General features: G+C 45.8%; 1 protein-coding gene across 1 annotated transcript; it reads left to right on the forward strand.

The window, feature by feature from the left end:
• Positions 1-847: 847 nt before the first annotated feature.
• Positions 848-14869, forward strand: axin2 (axin 2 (conductin, axil)). Its single transcript, XM_083565825.1, has 11 exons — positions 848-1233; positions 2335-3224; positions 5191-5325; positions 7491-7593; positions 8764-8904; positions 9018-9445; positions 9572-9739; positions 9827-10039; positions 10138-10233; positions 10676-10834; positions 13253-14869. The coding sequence occupies exons 2-11, from the start codon at positions 2428-2430 to the stop codon at positions 13377-13379; spliced, it is 2367 nt and encodes a 788-aa protein (XP_083421951.1). The 5' UTR covers positions 848-1233; positions 2335-2427; the 3' UTR covers positions 13380-14869.
• The last annotated feature ends 266 nt before the right edge of the window (positions 14870-15135 follow it).

The following is a 15135-nucleotide window of genomic DNA, read 5'->3' on the forward strand; positions in this document are numbered from 1 at the left end:
ATCCACAATATGTTGGAATATGTAATGTATGTTTAATCAATGCAAACTGACACATAGTTCTGCTATCTTATGTTAATCTCAGTATGCTACTAGCTAACTTCACAAGTAACATGTAAGTGTGTATATAATATATATATATATATATCACTCAATAGTATGTGAACTTGATTGAAACAAGGTTCGCACATTTTGTAAACTGATCCGTTCAAATTTTTCCAAATTGAGCTTACTTTATTTTTAATTGCGAAATGATTGAACACGTAAGAAGCGTGAGTTGCTGAATCTTTTTGCATAATATAAAAAGAAAATAAACGGTTTTCATACAGATTTTACGGAAATCACAGCTCACCGTTACCTTATTATATGTCTTAAGTACTAAATAGTAGGCCATTGAAGACTTAAGTAATCCCTATAGCTCTAATAAAATAATAATAATAAAAACACATTTGCAAACTTGTAGACATGTAAATAATGTGATTGATGTTTATAGAAGGTGGATTGTGTTGAGAATTGACAGGTTTTTTTATGGTAGTCTGGCTGAGAAAGTTGGAGAACTGCTGTACACAGGAGCACACGGTGGAGGCTGGAGGCTGGTGGGGGCGCTGAAAGGGTTAAAGTTAACTTGTGCGCTTTGAAAGTGTCTGTAGCAACAGAAGGATCGCAGGGATGGAACGCTATTGGGGCGGCAGATCACTTACTTCTGACGTTCCAAAGCCTCGGGGAGTTGGCGCAAGATCGCTTGCCTTTGATAAGGTCCTTGCAACTTGGTAGCAACTTTTTGGTGTGCTCAAAGTTTCTAACGGCGAATTAAACGCGAAGTGAAAATTTCAACGAACCCAATTCTTACGAGTTTATGAGTTTAGCACCGAATGCGTGCGTTTTCGCTCTCGTTCTGAAGCGTGTACTGTTTTTCCGCTTTCTCCGACGGCCGCGTTGCTTTTTATGTACCTTTCGGGACCAGGCTGTCGGCTTCTTACTTTGATGTCCGCACTTAAACCCTGAGCCCAGTACGAATTGGAATAGCCTACAGGAGATGTGTGCTGTGCGGCATGGCTGCGTGAAACTATCGAGGGAAAAAAACGCGGGGGGAACCGCTGTGAACATTTTTTACTTTCTGCGACTGTAACAAAAAAAACTAACAAACACGAGAAAGGAGCACTCTATTGGATACTGTGGACTATTTTTTTGTGGAAAACGCTGGAGTTTGGGGGAAACAGAACTCATGGGTCGATGGTAAGTTCCGTGTTTCCTCTCGCTTTGGGCCGTTTTTGATGCGCGCGCCACTCGCTTTGAAGTGTCCGATCCAGATTCCTCTATTATTGCTTTGAAATTGTGATTTTTATCCACGCGCGCGCGCTGTTGTTTTCAACCTGAATATCCGCAGTGTGTTCAGGATCCCGGCAGGAGAACTTTGTGTGCCGCTGTGCCACTGAGATGTTCGAGTTTCCCCTGTAGATTTCATGAAGGTAGTTTGAAGTTGAATAGTATTATTCTGCATTCTCCATTTCCGAGTTGCACGAAAAGCAGGCGGGAGGAACAAGAAAACGGCACCGATTGAACTTTAATCGCGCTGGAAAGTGCAGTAGTGGTGAATTCACTCGCATTATTACTGTGTTCTCCCTGTGGTTCACTGTAACGGGTTGGATGGGATACAGGCGCTTTATAAACTCCGTGTTTGCTGGTTTGTGCGCAATCTCGGTCCAGTGTTCCTGATGGCACGCAGAGTCTCTCGGAACAGAGAGTTTGACTTTCTGTAAGAACACACTGGAGGAAAGAACTACTAGAAACATGCGATTGGAGATGTGCCTTTATTCCTTATAGTATTTGAGAGTGTGTTTAATCGGGGGGATTTTGTCTGAGAAATCTTTCTGATCAATGCATGTAGACTTTAGATAGCAGGAGAGAAGCTCAGGAAGTTGGAGTTGGGATCTGGTTTTCATTGTAAGAAACTTGACCGAAGGCGTTAAATCGTTACTTTAGCGGTGCGATGGTAAAAAAGAAAAAAATCTCTCTTACACACACACACACACACACACACACACACACACACACACACACACACACACACACACAGAAGTTTTGGGTGTTCACGTGGTGTTGATAGTAATTAACTGTACTGTCGGATCTAGGTGCATTAGAAAATGATTGTAAAATTGGAGTCCTGAGAAGCTTGGACACCCCCCCCCCCTTTTTTTTCCCCCCTTCAAAGCCTGTGTGCGCGCGCGCGTGCTCGTATATGTGTGTGTAAGTGTGTGTGCGCGTGTGCGCTTTCCCTTTGAAGTTTGGGGCGGATCTGCTTTTGATTAGATCAATACTTTGTGTGTGTGTTTTCAGAAAGAAGCCGGACAGAGGTGCTCCCCCGCTAACTTCAAGCGAGAGTTTGAGGGAGATTAGAGCTGAGCTCGGGAGCCAGAAAGCCGTGCAGCCATGAACGGGGCGCTTTCGGAGCCCGTGGCCACGAGCTTCCGAGAAGATGCTCCCCGTCCGCCCGTGCCGGGCCAAGAGGGCGAAGCCAAGTGCCGCAAGCTGCCGAGCAAAATGAGCGCGCTAAGAGGGAAGGAGACGGTGCGATCGACGCGCAGGGACGAGGAGGGCCTGGGGGAGCCCGAGGGCAGCGCCTCACCGGACTCCCCGCTCGCGCGCTGGACCAAGTCCCTGCACTCGCTGCTGGGCGACCAGGACGGCGCGCGCCTTTTCCGGGTGTTCCTGGAGCGCGAGCGCTGTGCCGACGCGCTCGACTTCTGGTTCGCGTGCAACGGCTTCCGCCAAATGGACCTAAAGGACGGCAAGACGCTGCGCGTGGCAAAGGCCATTTACAAGCGCTACGTGGAAGCCGACGGCGTGGTCGGTAGGCGCCTCAAACCGGCCACTAAGACTTTTATACGGGACAACGTAAAGCGACAGCAGATCGATTCCTCCATGTTCGACCAGGCGCAGACCGAGATCCAGACCAGCATGGAGGAAAACGCGTACCAGACGTTCCTGCAATCAGACATATACCTCGAGTACGTGCGCAGTGGCGGTGAAAATCCCACTCACACCAACCCCGGTGCGCTCGGGAGTCTAAAACTGGTCTGTGGCTACTTGCCCACTCTGAACGAAGAAGAGGAATGGAGTTGTAACGACTTTAAAGCCAAAGCGCTGGCTGTGGTCGGACTGTCGGCGAAAGCCCTGCGCTCTGCTCCTGCTCTGAGGACTGTCGAAGTGCTGGACAAAAACTACAGGTGAGACCTCGCCAAAACTTCCCTAAAAAGTTGTTCGGTTTTCTCCAACAGGTATAAGCGCCATGGCTTCAAGTCAGCCAAAGCGGAGTATAAGAAGTGTTGTGTGTTCTCGTATAGTTGTGTAACTGCGCAGTGATTTCTGTTCACATTGCTCTCATTAGTAGCGGCTTTTTTTTCCCCCTAAGAGCTAATGCGCGCGCGCGCGCACTCGGCCCTCTGCTGGCGCGTGCTCGCTTCCTGCGCTTTGAAATCGCTCCGCTGATGGATGGAGCTTCAGAGCAAATCCGCCTCCGGACATCAGAGAGCTGGAGCCGATCGTGTCATGCGTCCCAAACAAGAAGCCATATCTGGAATGCTAACAGCTTTTTGTTAGTAGGCTAAAAAGTATGCGTGCTTCACTAATAAGCACTTTAGCATGCCCATGGTGTACAGTATGTAGGCTGTGGGTATCCTCTAAGAACAACTTCTTCCTGTTCAGAGCATTGCCACTGAGGGAATGCTGAAGGTCCAGTGACCTGTTAAACCCTCATCTGATAGTTTGAAATCAGCTTTTGTTAGTTATTACACTGTAATTAATCGTTGTTTGTGCATAAAGTCTGGCATGGTTGGGCAGTGTAAATGAGGAAAGGCTTCGAGGAGCAGTGCCAGACTTACGTTTATCCGCTAATCGCTCTGGAGAGGAATCCTCATCTCACTCCCTGTAAGCCCTTTTGCTGACGTTGGTCACACAGAGAAGCTCCAGGGGTTTGAGTATACCGATAAGACAAGGTTACATTGATAAACACAATGTACATCCATTTTTTTTTTATGTTTGAGTATTGCCTTTGAGCTCTCTCTCTCTCTCTCTCTCTCTCTCTCTCTCTCTCTCTCTCTCTCTCTCTCTCTCTCTCTCACTCTCTTTCTGCATCTGGGCTGTTTTTTATCTGAGCCATGTGGAACTCATTTCTCACTTCCTCTTTGACTCTTTCTCCGTCGCCCCTCAAATTTAAGTTATTTTCAGAGAAAAAAAACCAACAAGCCGCAGCAACTCGCTCACTGAACCAGTTGCCATCATCATATCTGTTTCTGATTTTTCATCCACTATCCAGTGATTTCACTTCCCTCTCCACTTTTATCTCATTCCTCTGCCAAAGACAGGGGGGAAAATCCCACGGAAGGAGCTTGAGCATACTTTCTGAGCGGAAAGGAAGATGAGAAAGGGAAGGGGGGGGGGGTTCCTCATGAAAGAATGGATGAATGAGAGGGTGAGGCAGGGAGGGGGAAATGCGAGCCCAGCTGTGCCAAATACCTGACTCTTTGCGAGAGCCTCCAAAGGTCAGCTCTGACTTGGGGCCTCTGTCCGCAGTCATGCTGTTTAACTCCTCGCAGCCCTCCTGCCAGTAGGCATTCTCATAAAGGAGGCCCTCCTTCCCCCTTCTCCACTTCCTCCTTTCTTTCCACTCTCTTATGGTCTCTTACACACTGCGAGTTCTTAGATCCGTTTCATGCGCTCTTTCTGTGCATCTCTCCCTCGAGTTTTGCGCTTTCCCTCCATCTCTCTCTCTCTCTCTCTCTCTCTCTCTCTCTCTCTCTCTCTCTCTCTCTCTCTCGCTGCCTCCCTGTCCGTTTTTTGCTTTTCTTCTTGGAGTATGCACAGGCTCTCTTCCTGTCCTCCTTCAGCGAAACAAGAATGTGTCACAGCAGGATAGAGGGAGGGAGGGAGGGAGGCACTAGGTGGGTACTTGGAAGAAGTCTACCACAATGTTGGAAGGAGATGAGAGAAAGAAATGACACAAGGAGGAATGCAATGTGAGATAACCAGACTCCGGCGCCTCAGTTTCATATAAGTTACATGCGCATGCTTGACTTGTTTGGAGGTTTTTTTTAAATACAGGTCAAATCCAAAGCCAAACTCTAATTAACTGACTATAGTTTTAGAGGGTTCTTGCAACAGTAGCAAATTAACACCCCCTTCATGTCTGTCCAGGTCATACAGGCGCTGCGATCCTGCCAACCATTTGTCTTCTGGCTGCAGTTTTGCCCCCACCACTAGTGCCAACGACAGCGAGATCTCCAGTGACGCCATGACAGATGACTCCATGTCAATGACTGACAGCAGCGTGTAAGTCCGGCTTTGTGTCTTTGCAGTCGCAAGCAAAAAGTGCACAACGTAGAAAACACCACCCACAATGAAGAACGTAAGGACGTTTCGGTGATATATTGTTTGAAGCTGGTAAAAAACGAGACAATGCTCCACTTGTCAGTTGGCTCTTTAGATGTTTATTAATAGGATGCGTTGGTGCACTGCAATACTGTTGTAAAAAAAAGGCTCCATTGCACCCAGTCTTGGGAAAAGACACCCTGCACCATTTTGAATACTAAATAATACCAATGTCTGCAAACTCGGCCACAGGAAACATCGCTTTTATTATTCCCTCCCCCTCTTCCGATTGCTTTCAGTTCATCAGGGGTATTTCTTCCTACTCAAAGAGACCTCACTTGTTGTGCTTTGCTAAAACCTAGTGGCCAGCAATATGTCTTGTCCCCACCCATCCCTATTGTCTCCTGGCTTGAAAGAGAAGCGGAGAACTGGCCATGTGGACCGTAAGATACTCATTGAGATGAGCTGGCACGAAATGAAAGCAAGTTTGGCTCGCATGGCGTGGGTTTCTTGATCATCCCTGGCATTGAGGCATCTAGAAGAGATGCTAGCCATTTTTGGCGTGCAAGAGCATGTCACCAGGGATCCACTGAGTTTAGGGCAAACTCCACTACCCTTTGAACCCTAAACTCCAACCCTAAACCTCCTCATCTATACACACTTGAAGCTCGAGGCACCCCACCCCCCCATGCGTGTTGGCAGTGGAGCCAATTGTGCGCGCGCATAGTTAAGTGCAGGGAGTGAGGAATAAAGTGCATGGTGGATGAAAGGCTTAAGCGAATCGCTTTCAGCCCATTGTTAAGGAAGGCGAGCTTAGGGGGATAAGAGGGTGGCTGGCTTCTTTGAAAATTACTTGCCCAAGTGAATAGGCGATCCCCATAAAGCTAGGCCAATGAAAGAGGCCAGCTTCTGTTCCCCCGATGCCTCAAAGAGCTGGCCAACACACAGCTTGTGGGAGTGTATATGTGTGAGTGTGAGAAGGCCAGGCTGATTAAACTTGAAAGATTATTTTGGCACAGGTCAAAATGGTACTAGCTTGGTCGCACTTTCTAATGACATGAGATGTAGGATATATAAACTATTTGTTCATCATCATCTTTTCTAGCTTCGGGTTGACATCTTATTGTTGTATTATGCAGCACCGAGTTGTGTTTCATGCAAAGAAATACTTCGAAACCACCGATTCCCACCGCCAGCTCCCAAAAAGCTTATAAAGCTGTCGAAGAAAATCACCCTTGTTTGTTCAGTCGATCATTTAAAACTTGATAATACGCCATATCTTCTCTCCTTTCATCCTTCCCCGCAATCCTGCTCGCCACTAGCTATTGTGCTCTTTCCTTTTCTTCCCGATTTAACTTTTATCGCTGCGGGTTAGGCAAGCGGGCGAGGAAAACGCAGGAGTCTATTTGTTCGGGGACTGTTCTGATTGCAGAAGTTCATTTTTTATTTCAGTTAAAAGGCACAGCAAATCTGAATCTCATTTCTAGATAAGCAGAGAGCGAGGGAGCATGGGAAGAATATATGTGTGTGTGTGTGTGTGTGTGTGTGTGTGTGTGTGTGTGTGTGTGTGTGTGTGGGGAGGGTTGCTTATATCTTATTTATGGATTTGCTTGGACACTAGGGAATGCTTCTGCGCCGACTTCAAACATTACCTTATCTTACAAACCAGCCTTTTGATGTTGCCGAGATCAGAGGCTGACTGCAGCGCCGCTTGCCAAATGAAGATTGGAGCTCTGGCTTTGTGCGCATGACTGTGAGCTTTCAAAGCCGCGCTGGACGCAGCATTCAGGGCTAGGTCAGACACTTCCAAGTGGGCAAGAGACAAAAAAATAAAAAAAAAGCTCAAACGGACGAAAGTGTCCAAGCTTTAAAATCGCACAAAAAAGTATGAAGACATCCAAGTTTTATGAGGGGGGAAAAAAGGACCCTGTTTCACGTGGGATGCTGCAGAGGCATCCGTGACGCATGCCACATTTTGTTCATGTTAGTTAGCTTGCGTTTAGGCAGGGTTAGTTCGTGCTCTGTGAATTCTTCCAGTCAGGCTAGCCTAGCACACTGTGTCAAAACTTACATTGCAGTTAATGGAGGGTATGTAATTTGCTCTCCCTTGTTCTATCTCCTGGCAGTGATGGGATCCCACCATACAAAATGGGCAGCAAGAAGCAGCTTCAGAGAGAGATGCATCGGAACATGAGAATGAATGGCCAGGTCTCATTACCTGCCTTTCCTGTAAGTTTCCTCTTCTGTATATTTACACATCCATGATCTCACACACACACGCACAAAAATCCTCAATGTTCCATACATGAAAATATAATGAACTCTTCGGGACCTTTTGGAGAAAGACTCCCAAAGCAGTTGAGTAGCAAGTTGATTCAAATAAGGTGTTTCTAAACCAGTCTGTTTTATCCTGCGGCACCAAAAATCTATTCCCTTGCTTTGATCACTAGATGAATGAAGCCGGTACGCAGGAAAGTGACAGCACCAGCAGTGTTACTCCCCTCTTTTCTCTCCATGGGGTGTGTGAGACAGAGGACGCTCTGGTGTCTCTGTGCTGGGCGAAAAAGTGCTTTGAAGGGCCTTGTCTTATGAGCAAAGATATTTTGACCAGTTTGAACAAACTTAAAAGTTCTATATGCGTCTAAAATTCATAAGCCGAATCTTTTCCGGTTCGTTGTCGCCTCTCGTTTGCTACCTGCGTGCAGCAGGCCCATGAACTGAACAGTAGGTCCCCTCAGAGTAATTAAAGGAATATATAAGACCACAACACCATGGAAGAGCACAAAAATAGCCATCATAAATAAACAGATATGTGGGACCATGTCCACATATACACCCACCTAGACACATAATGTGGCTACTGTAGCTCAGAAGTGCCCAGCATGTGGTGGGCAAATAAATTACCTCTGCCTCTCTGATCTCCCTCTGTTTGACTCCACACTATCTCCCCCCGCTGCCACCACTCATCTCCTCACCTTCCTTTCCCTTCTTTTAATCCTCTCCTTTTTTTCTGTTTTTCCACCCCTCTCTCGCTCCTCTCCTGTTGATATGTGACTTTTATTCCTGGATGTAAAGCCACTGTCGCTCCCAGCCCTGGTGTGCGTTTGATATTTGCCAAAGCTTCTTTGAAGTGGCTTGGTGGCACTACAGAGAGAGCAAGCTGAGGCTCCTCAGAGTGTGACCAACTGCTCACACCAGCGGTGAAGGGCGCAGTGTGTGTATGGAAAAGGCACTCAGGTAGAGGGCAGCTGTGTGAATCGAGCCTCTCTCTCTTTATTAGTTCTAGTTTTAATGCCTGTTATTTGCGCAACCGCGTTCATACGTGGCAACGCCAGAAGCAATTACAAGATCGTAACGACACAAATAAAGCAATAACAGCTGTATTTTTATCATGTGTAGAGGCCATGGCAGCCACCAAAGGACATGACCCCGGTGGAGCCAGCAGTATTCGCCGCTCAGCTCATTGCCCGACTCGAACTATTAAAACGAGAACAAGAGACTATGAGCTCCCTGGAAGAGAGACTGCAGCAGATCCAGGAGGTTAGTGTGTAATGCCGTCTCACCCTCGACATTTCTACATAGTTATACAAAATAATAATTTCGATCCTATTTAATGTGTTTGTCTTAAGTTATGCGTATTTGTCTTCCCGCAGGAGGAGGAGCGTGATGAGTCGGAACTCTCTTCTGCTTCACAGCGGCGTTCGAGCGAGGACGACCCGCAAGCCATCTTAGATGAGCACCTTTCCCGTGTTCTCAGGACACCTGGTTGTCAGTCCCCTGGAGTTGTGCGCCACTCCCCACGCTCTCACTCACCTGATTCTCGGCCTGTGAACAGGCCTGTGGGTGGCACTGTGCCTATGCCTGCCTACACATCTGGAAGGACATTTGTCTCCAAACACGTCCATCACCACTACATCCATCATCATGCAGTGCCCAAGAGCAAGGAACAGATTGAAGTTGAGGCAGCACGGCGGGTACAGGGCACGTGTCCAGCCGTACCTGAGTGCTGCCCGTCACCATACACGCGAAGCCGCAGCCTGGGCCCCGAGCATGGAAACAACATTGGGGAGGCGAACCAAGGGTATGCTGTCCTTTGTTTTTCAGTGACAGTTCACTTTTTCCGTCACTGTTTTGACATTCTCTCTGATTTGATTTAAATAAAGTTTTTTTTCTAAACATCTCCTTTTTCTTCTCTGTTCTCCTCCAGCTGTTCAAGTGCTTTAACCAAGCGTATCTGTAGGCCAGGTGAGCAGATAAATAGTGAGATTGCAGAAGGTGGCACTCTGCAGCTGCCCACCAACAGCGCTGACCGCTCACAGAACGTCTGGCAATGGATCCTGGAGAGCGATCGCCAGGCCAAGCACAGGCCTCACAGGTAGGCATTCCAACCCCAAAATCAATTTGAAACAACCATGCTTGTCCTTACGGTTAATAACCATTTAATAATGCATGATTCCCACAGCACTCAGAGCACAAGGAAGCTTTATGGCTCCGAGTCGGCACGCACCCACTCTTGGGGCGGTGCAGGCATTTCTGGGCATCTCCGCACCCACCAACCTGCTCATCCATTCATCCAGGACCCAGCCATGCCCCCTCTTCCGCCACCTAATACCCTGGCACAGCTAGAGGAAGCATGTCGACGTCTCGAAGAGGTTTCCAAACCCCTCAAACCGAGGTGAGGACCTCTCAAACTTATTTAGCACTTTATTTCTGGGTTCGACTGAAAGGGTGGCGCACATGTACCATATGCTTATTGTCATTTTTTTCTGTCAGACATTCAACGCCAGGCCTTCAAAGAGAAAAGAGCCATGCAGCGCCTCTTCAACCCGGAGCTGCTTCTCTCCAGAGCCAAGCTCTTCAACCAGAGCAGTAAGTATTCTACTAATGGTTATAGAATGTGTTCACTCGGACCATTCTTATCTTATCGTGCAATGCAAAAAAAAAACATACTATACAACATTTATTATTTGCCAGGTTTCCAGTGTTCACACGTGCATAGTTAAAGTTCATCCAGTTCAACTCAAATGATGACCAGTAATGAATTATTAGTCCCTTTCTACAGCACCGTTCTCTATCATTTAATTGGTGTTTGATCTGACCGTTGCTTCACTTTCCTTGCGTTGTGCTAGAAATAAGAAGACGAAAATTTATTTCTAATATAGTGGATAAAGTGAGGATTTCCTCCAGTCTGTTGGCATGTATCCTAATTAAAAAGTATAGGCATTATTCTCAACCTCGAAGCACGATGTCTGTACCGAGTGTGTGTGTGTCCTCTCTCACACTTCTTCCTCTCTTCCATCTTTCCCAACAGCCTAAAAGAGCCAAAGAAGCCTCCTGGCAGCCATGCCAATGAAACTGTGGTCACATACTTCTTCTGCGGTGAGGAGATCCCCTACCGGCGCATGATGAAGACGCACAGCCTCACCCTAGGCCACTTCAAAGAGCAGCTCCGCAAGAAAGGCAACTACAGGTACACACTCGCTCCTTCTTCCAGGCCTTGATGACTCTATGCGATTGGTGAATTTGAGCCACCCTGCAGTAGACAGGCCCATGGAGCCATGTGTTTCCTTTGTATGTAATTGAAGGTAACAGAGAAGAAAGGCACCCTTGAAAGGTTTCAGGAGCTTGAAGTGGTTCATGCTGTAGCTAGACGCTCAAAGAACAGCCCTGCTGTTGTGTGTAAGCGGAGAATGTTTACTGCTGCCTGTTTACTGGAGTTGGTGGTAAGAAGGGAAGAGAGAGAGAGAGAGAGAGAGAGGGAGGGAGGGAGGGAGGGAGGGAGAGAGAGAGAGAGAGAGAGAGAGAGAGAGAGAGAGAGAGAGAGAAGGGGGTTGCAGTGGGTGTACAGAAAAGGAAAGAGGGAATTTTAACTGGAGCCATTTGGTCACATCTGGTATTGATTTTTTTGTAAGGCACACTTAATAAGCACGTCTTTGAAGCCCAGGTCTTTCATTTCGTGCACTGCGTAAATTCTTCAGCGATTGTATCAAGTTGCATTGCTCTCATGCACTGTATGCATGTATGTATGTGTGTGTGTGTGTGTGTGTGTGTGTGTGTGTGTGTGTGTGTGTATGTATGTATGTATGTATGTATGTATGTATATATATATATATATATATATATATATATATATATATATATATATATATATATATATATGTGTGTGTGTGTGTGTGTGTGTGTTTACATAACCTATCGATTTTTCATTCACATCAAAGGACATTAGTTTTTGTCCTGTTTAATTTGAATGTCAATGACTGCCATTTCAAACAGTCCACTCAAAAGCAAGCATTTCCTGCAAGAGGTCTATATGTGCTTAATTACAGTATTTATCGCCTGAGTCAGTGTCCCAGGTGTAATACGCAGTCCTCTTCCTACACTGAAGCTCTTCTAGCTTGCACATTCTTTGTAATATATATTTTTTTCAAGGCCAAGCGAAGTGAAAGCTGATGGTTTTAATAGCAGAAAATGTGTGGAGCTGGGACATGGCAGCATTTCAACAAAGAACAGTACTTGCCAGCACTGCCAGACGATATTGGTGCCAGATGTTGCTCAGAGAAGAATCTTGCCACATAAAATGTGTTCCAATGGAAAGACTTCTCTCTTGCACTTTTTCCCCCACTTCTTCCTCTTTTTTTTTTTTTTTTTTAAATCAAGTATGGGCTGCTCTTTCGTGCGCTTTAAGAGTTGACCACTGTACAAAGATGATCCGGGGGGGGTGAATGCCACAGGACTCTTGTTTAGAGAAGCCTTCCTGTATGGCAAGCACATCCAACTTCCATTTTATTAGTAGCCATAGTTTCTGCCAACTGTTTGCTGGAAGTTGTTCGCCCCCAACTCCATCCTCTAGATGTTTTATGTGCATTGTTTTTATGGCTTGGTGGAGTCCGCTCATAAAATGGGAAAAAAAAGTTTGCTTTTGGAATTCAAGTGCACATTACAGCGTGCGTTTGTTAGTCAACGGGGCATTTTCCATTACAAAACAAATTATTTGGAAAAATCACCTTTGCTCCACTTCTCTGTTTTTTTCTCCCTGCTTCCGTTTGATATGGAATGGAGCATAGAGGTTGAGCCTGGAGCGTGTGACCTCATAGGGATGATGACAATGATCCCCCCACCCCAGGTCACAAAACTATCAACCTGAGAGATCCATCGTCTCTTTTTCTCTATTAACCTTCTTCTCTATTAACCTTCTTCTCTATTAACCCTGGCCAGGTCATTGGGCAAGAAAGAGGAGAAAGCAAGAGCCTGTGTGTGTGTGTGTGTGTGTGTGTGTGTGTGTGTGTGGTGACATGCAGACTTGCCGGCACCCAAAATATCAACCTTTGTGAAAGAAGCCCTTCATTTGACAGCGGCCCCAATTAGACACCAGTAGACAGAGGAACACTGGCGACAAGCAAGAGAGAGAGGAGGGACGTCAGGGTTTAAGCCGCCCTCTAATTTAGAGCAAAGCCCCTTTTTTGGTCCATACAACAATACAAGACCCAAGACTAGAGTCATTGGAGAGGGGAGGGGGGCTATTTTAATTACCCATCAGGCTGTTTAAAACATACCTGTGCCTGGAAAAATCAGAAGCATCTTTCCTGCCCTGAGTAACATCTGCAAGTGGAACGCACAGGGCTTCTTTTTGACCTCTGTACTTTAAAGCTCTACCAATAGTTGTTTGCCTTTAGCCTCTCATCGGTAGCTCATTTCCAAGGCTCCCTGCTGACTCGGGCAAATAATTGCAAATGAACGAGGGACCCGAGGCGAGTGTTGGTGGGGATGGGGGGATTTGATCACGGTGCAGGCCATCCTGCTGGAAAATAATAATAAAATGGATGTCTAGAGCATGTTAATATGATTTATATGACAATAACCCTTAATGTTCCACTGTTCTGTGCCACAGGTACTACTTCAAGAAAGCCAGCGACGAGTTCGATTGCGGAGCCGTGTTTGAGGAAGTTTGGGACGACTGCAGCGTTCTTCCCATGTATGAGGGCAAAATTCTGGGAAAAGTCGAACGAACGGACTAAAATCAAATCGGCATCATGTGAACAATCCACTAACATGCCACTCGAGGCCAACAAGCGGAGAAATGGACTTCAGCACAAAAAGACCTGTATTTTCAAAGATAAAGAAATTTTAATATATCCACAGAAACTCTTTTTCATTTGTTTTGGCTCATCAAGCTATTGAAGGAATACTAGCCAATGAAGTATACCAACTGGTGGAGGACTCCAGCAAAGCAGCCTGGGAGATCAGGCACCTTAACTATCAATTGGAATGGTCAAGAGACGCTATGAGTATACCACTGTTTGAAGATGCGGGTGACTGTATGTTTTTTTTTTTTTCTCGAGGGATTGCTACAGAGCCGGTGCATCCCGCACCACGGACTGCTGACCAAGGTTTAGTTGTGTTAATTGCAGGTGTTTGTAAGAGTGTGTGTGTGTGTGTGTGTGTGTGTGTGTGTGTGTGTGTGTGTGTGTGTGTGTGTGTGTGTGTGTGTGTGTGTGTGTGTGTGTGTGTGTGTGTGTGTGTGAATGTGAATGTGTGAATGTCTATAAAAAGATAAGTGCACGTTATATTGTGCTTTTGTAACAACAAAAGAATATTAATATTTATTTAACTGTCATATCCCTCCTGCCCCATGTCCAGCTTAATGGACAAGCTGCTTAGTTGAATTGGGAGATTTTGTTTTCCAATGGAACACATGCATGGTCATAATGCTAGAGTCCCCCCTTATAAATAAACACTAGGAGTCTCGGATGCTGTCCAATGAGATGACTTCCATGCCGGGACCACCCAGTTTTCTAAATCGTCTCTGGTGATTTCATTTTTGCTCTGTTCATCATGCCTGCAGGGCCCTGTCCCATTTTGCATCATAGTGCCTTTGATTTAATGAGCCTAGGAAATTGCACAGGATCAAACCACCTTGGCAAGGAGCCTTGAAGAAGCATAATCGTAAAACAAAACAACCCAAAAACAACCACATGCATCCTTTATCTTATTGAGCAGCAATGCTGAGGTCTTAATCCCACAAAATCAAAATCGTGGCCTTTCCTCATTTCAGCACCATTTAAACAGAACGAGCAGGACACTGAGAGGTTAAGTGTACCCGGCATGGAAGTTCTCTCCAAAGTGGTGAGATTATACTAAGTTACAAAGAACTACAGAGCTCCTGAACAGGGTGTAGTTGTGCATTGGCATCAGCAGAGGAGTATAGACTAATGTCAGTGTGTTAGACTGCAGTACCTGTGCCTACATGGATACCATGCCGTGTGCTGCCCTGCTTCAGGGTGTAATATTCCCTTGCTTTTCTAAAGGGGTTTATGTTGCAAAGATTTTTTTTTTTTTTATGCTTTGGATCTTGTTATCTATTCTGTTTTTTTTTTTTTTTTTCTGTTCCACCTAAATGTAAATTATGCATTATATAGAGCATCATTTTAAAGATGACTTGGTACTTTAATTATTGTAATTACGAAGAGATGTAGCCTTTATTAAATGTTTATATTTTTCAAATGAATTCTCTTGGTGGTTGCCTATTTACTTTGCATGCAGGTATACTTGTGTGTGTGTGTGTGTGTGTGTGTGTGTGTGTGTGTGCGTGTGCGTGTGCGTGAGAGAGAGAGAAATTAACAAAAAGAGAGTACAAGCTTTTCAGTTCGAACAGAAAATTCATTTACAAGAAACTAAATGTGAGGAGACAGTACTATGGAGTTAGGTCTAGTCAGCTAATAGTAATGTCTGGAAAACCAACTACACATCACTGTGTTCTTCAGATTTAGAAAA

Source organism: Silurus aristotelis, assembly GCF_946808225.1.
Source record: "Silurus aristotelis genome assembly, chromosome: 17".
Classification (NCBI taxonomy): Eukaryota; Metazoa; Chordata; class Actinopteri; order Siluriformes; family Siluridae; genus Silurus; species Silurus aristotelis.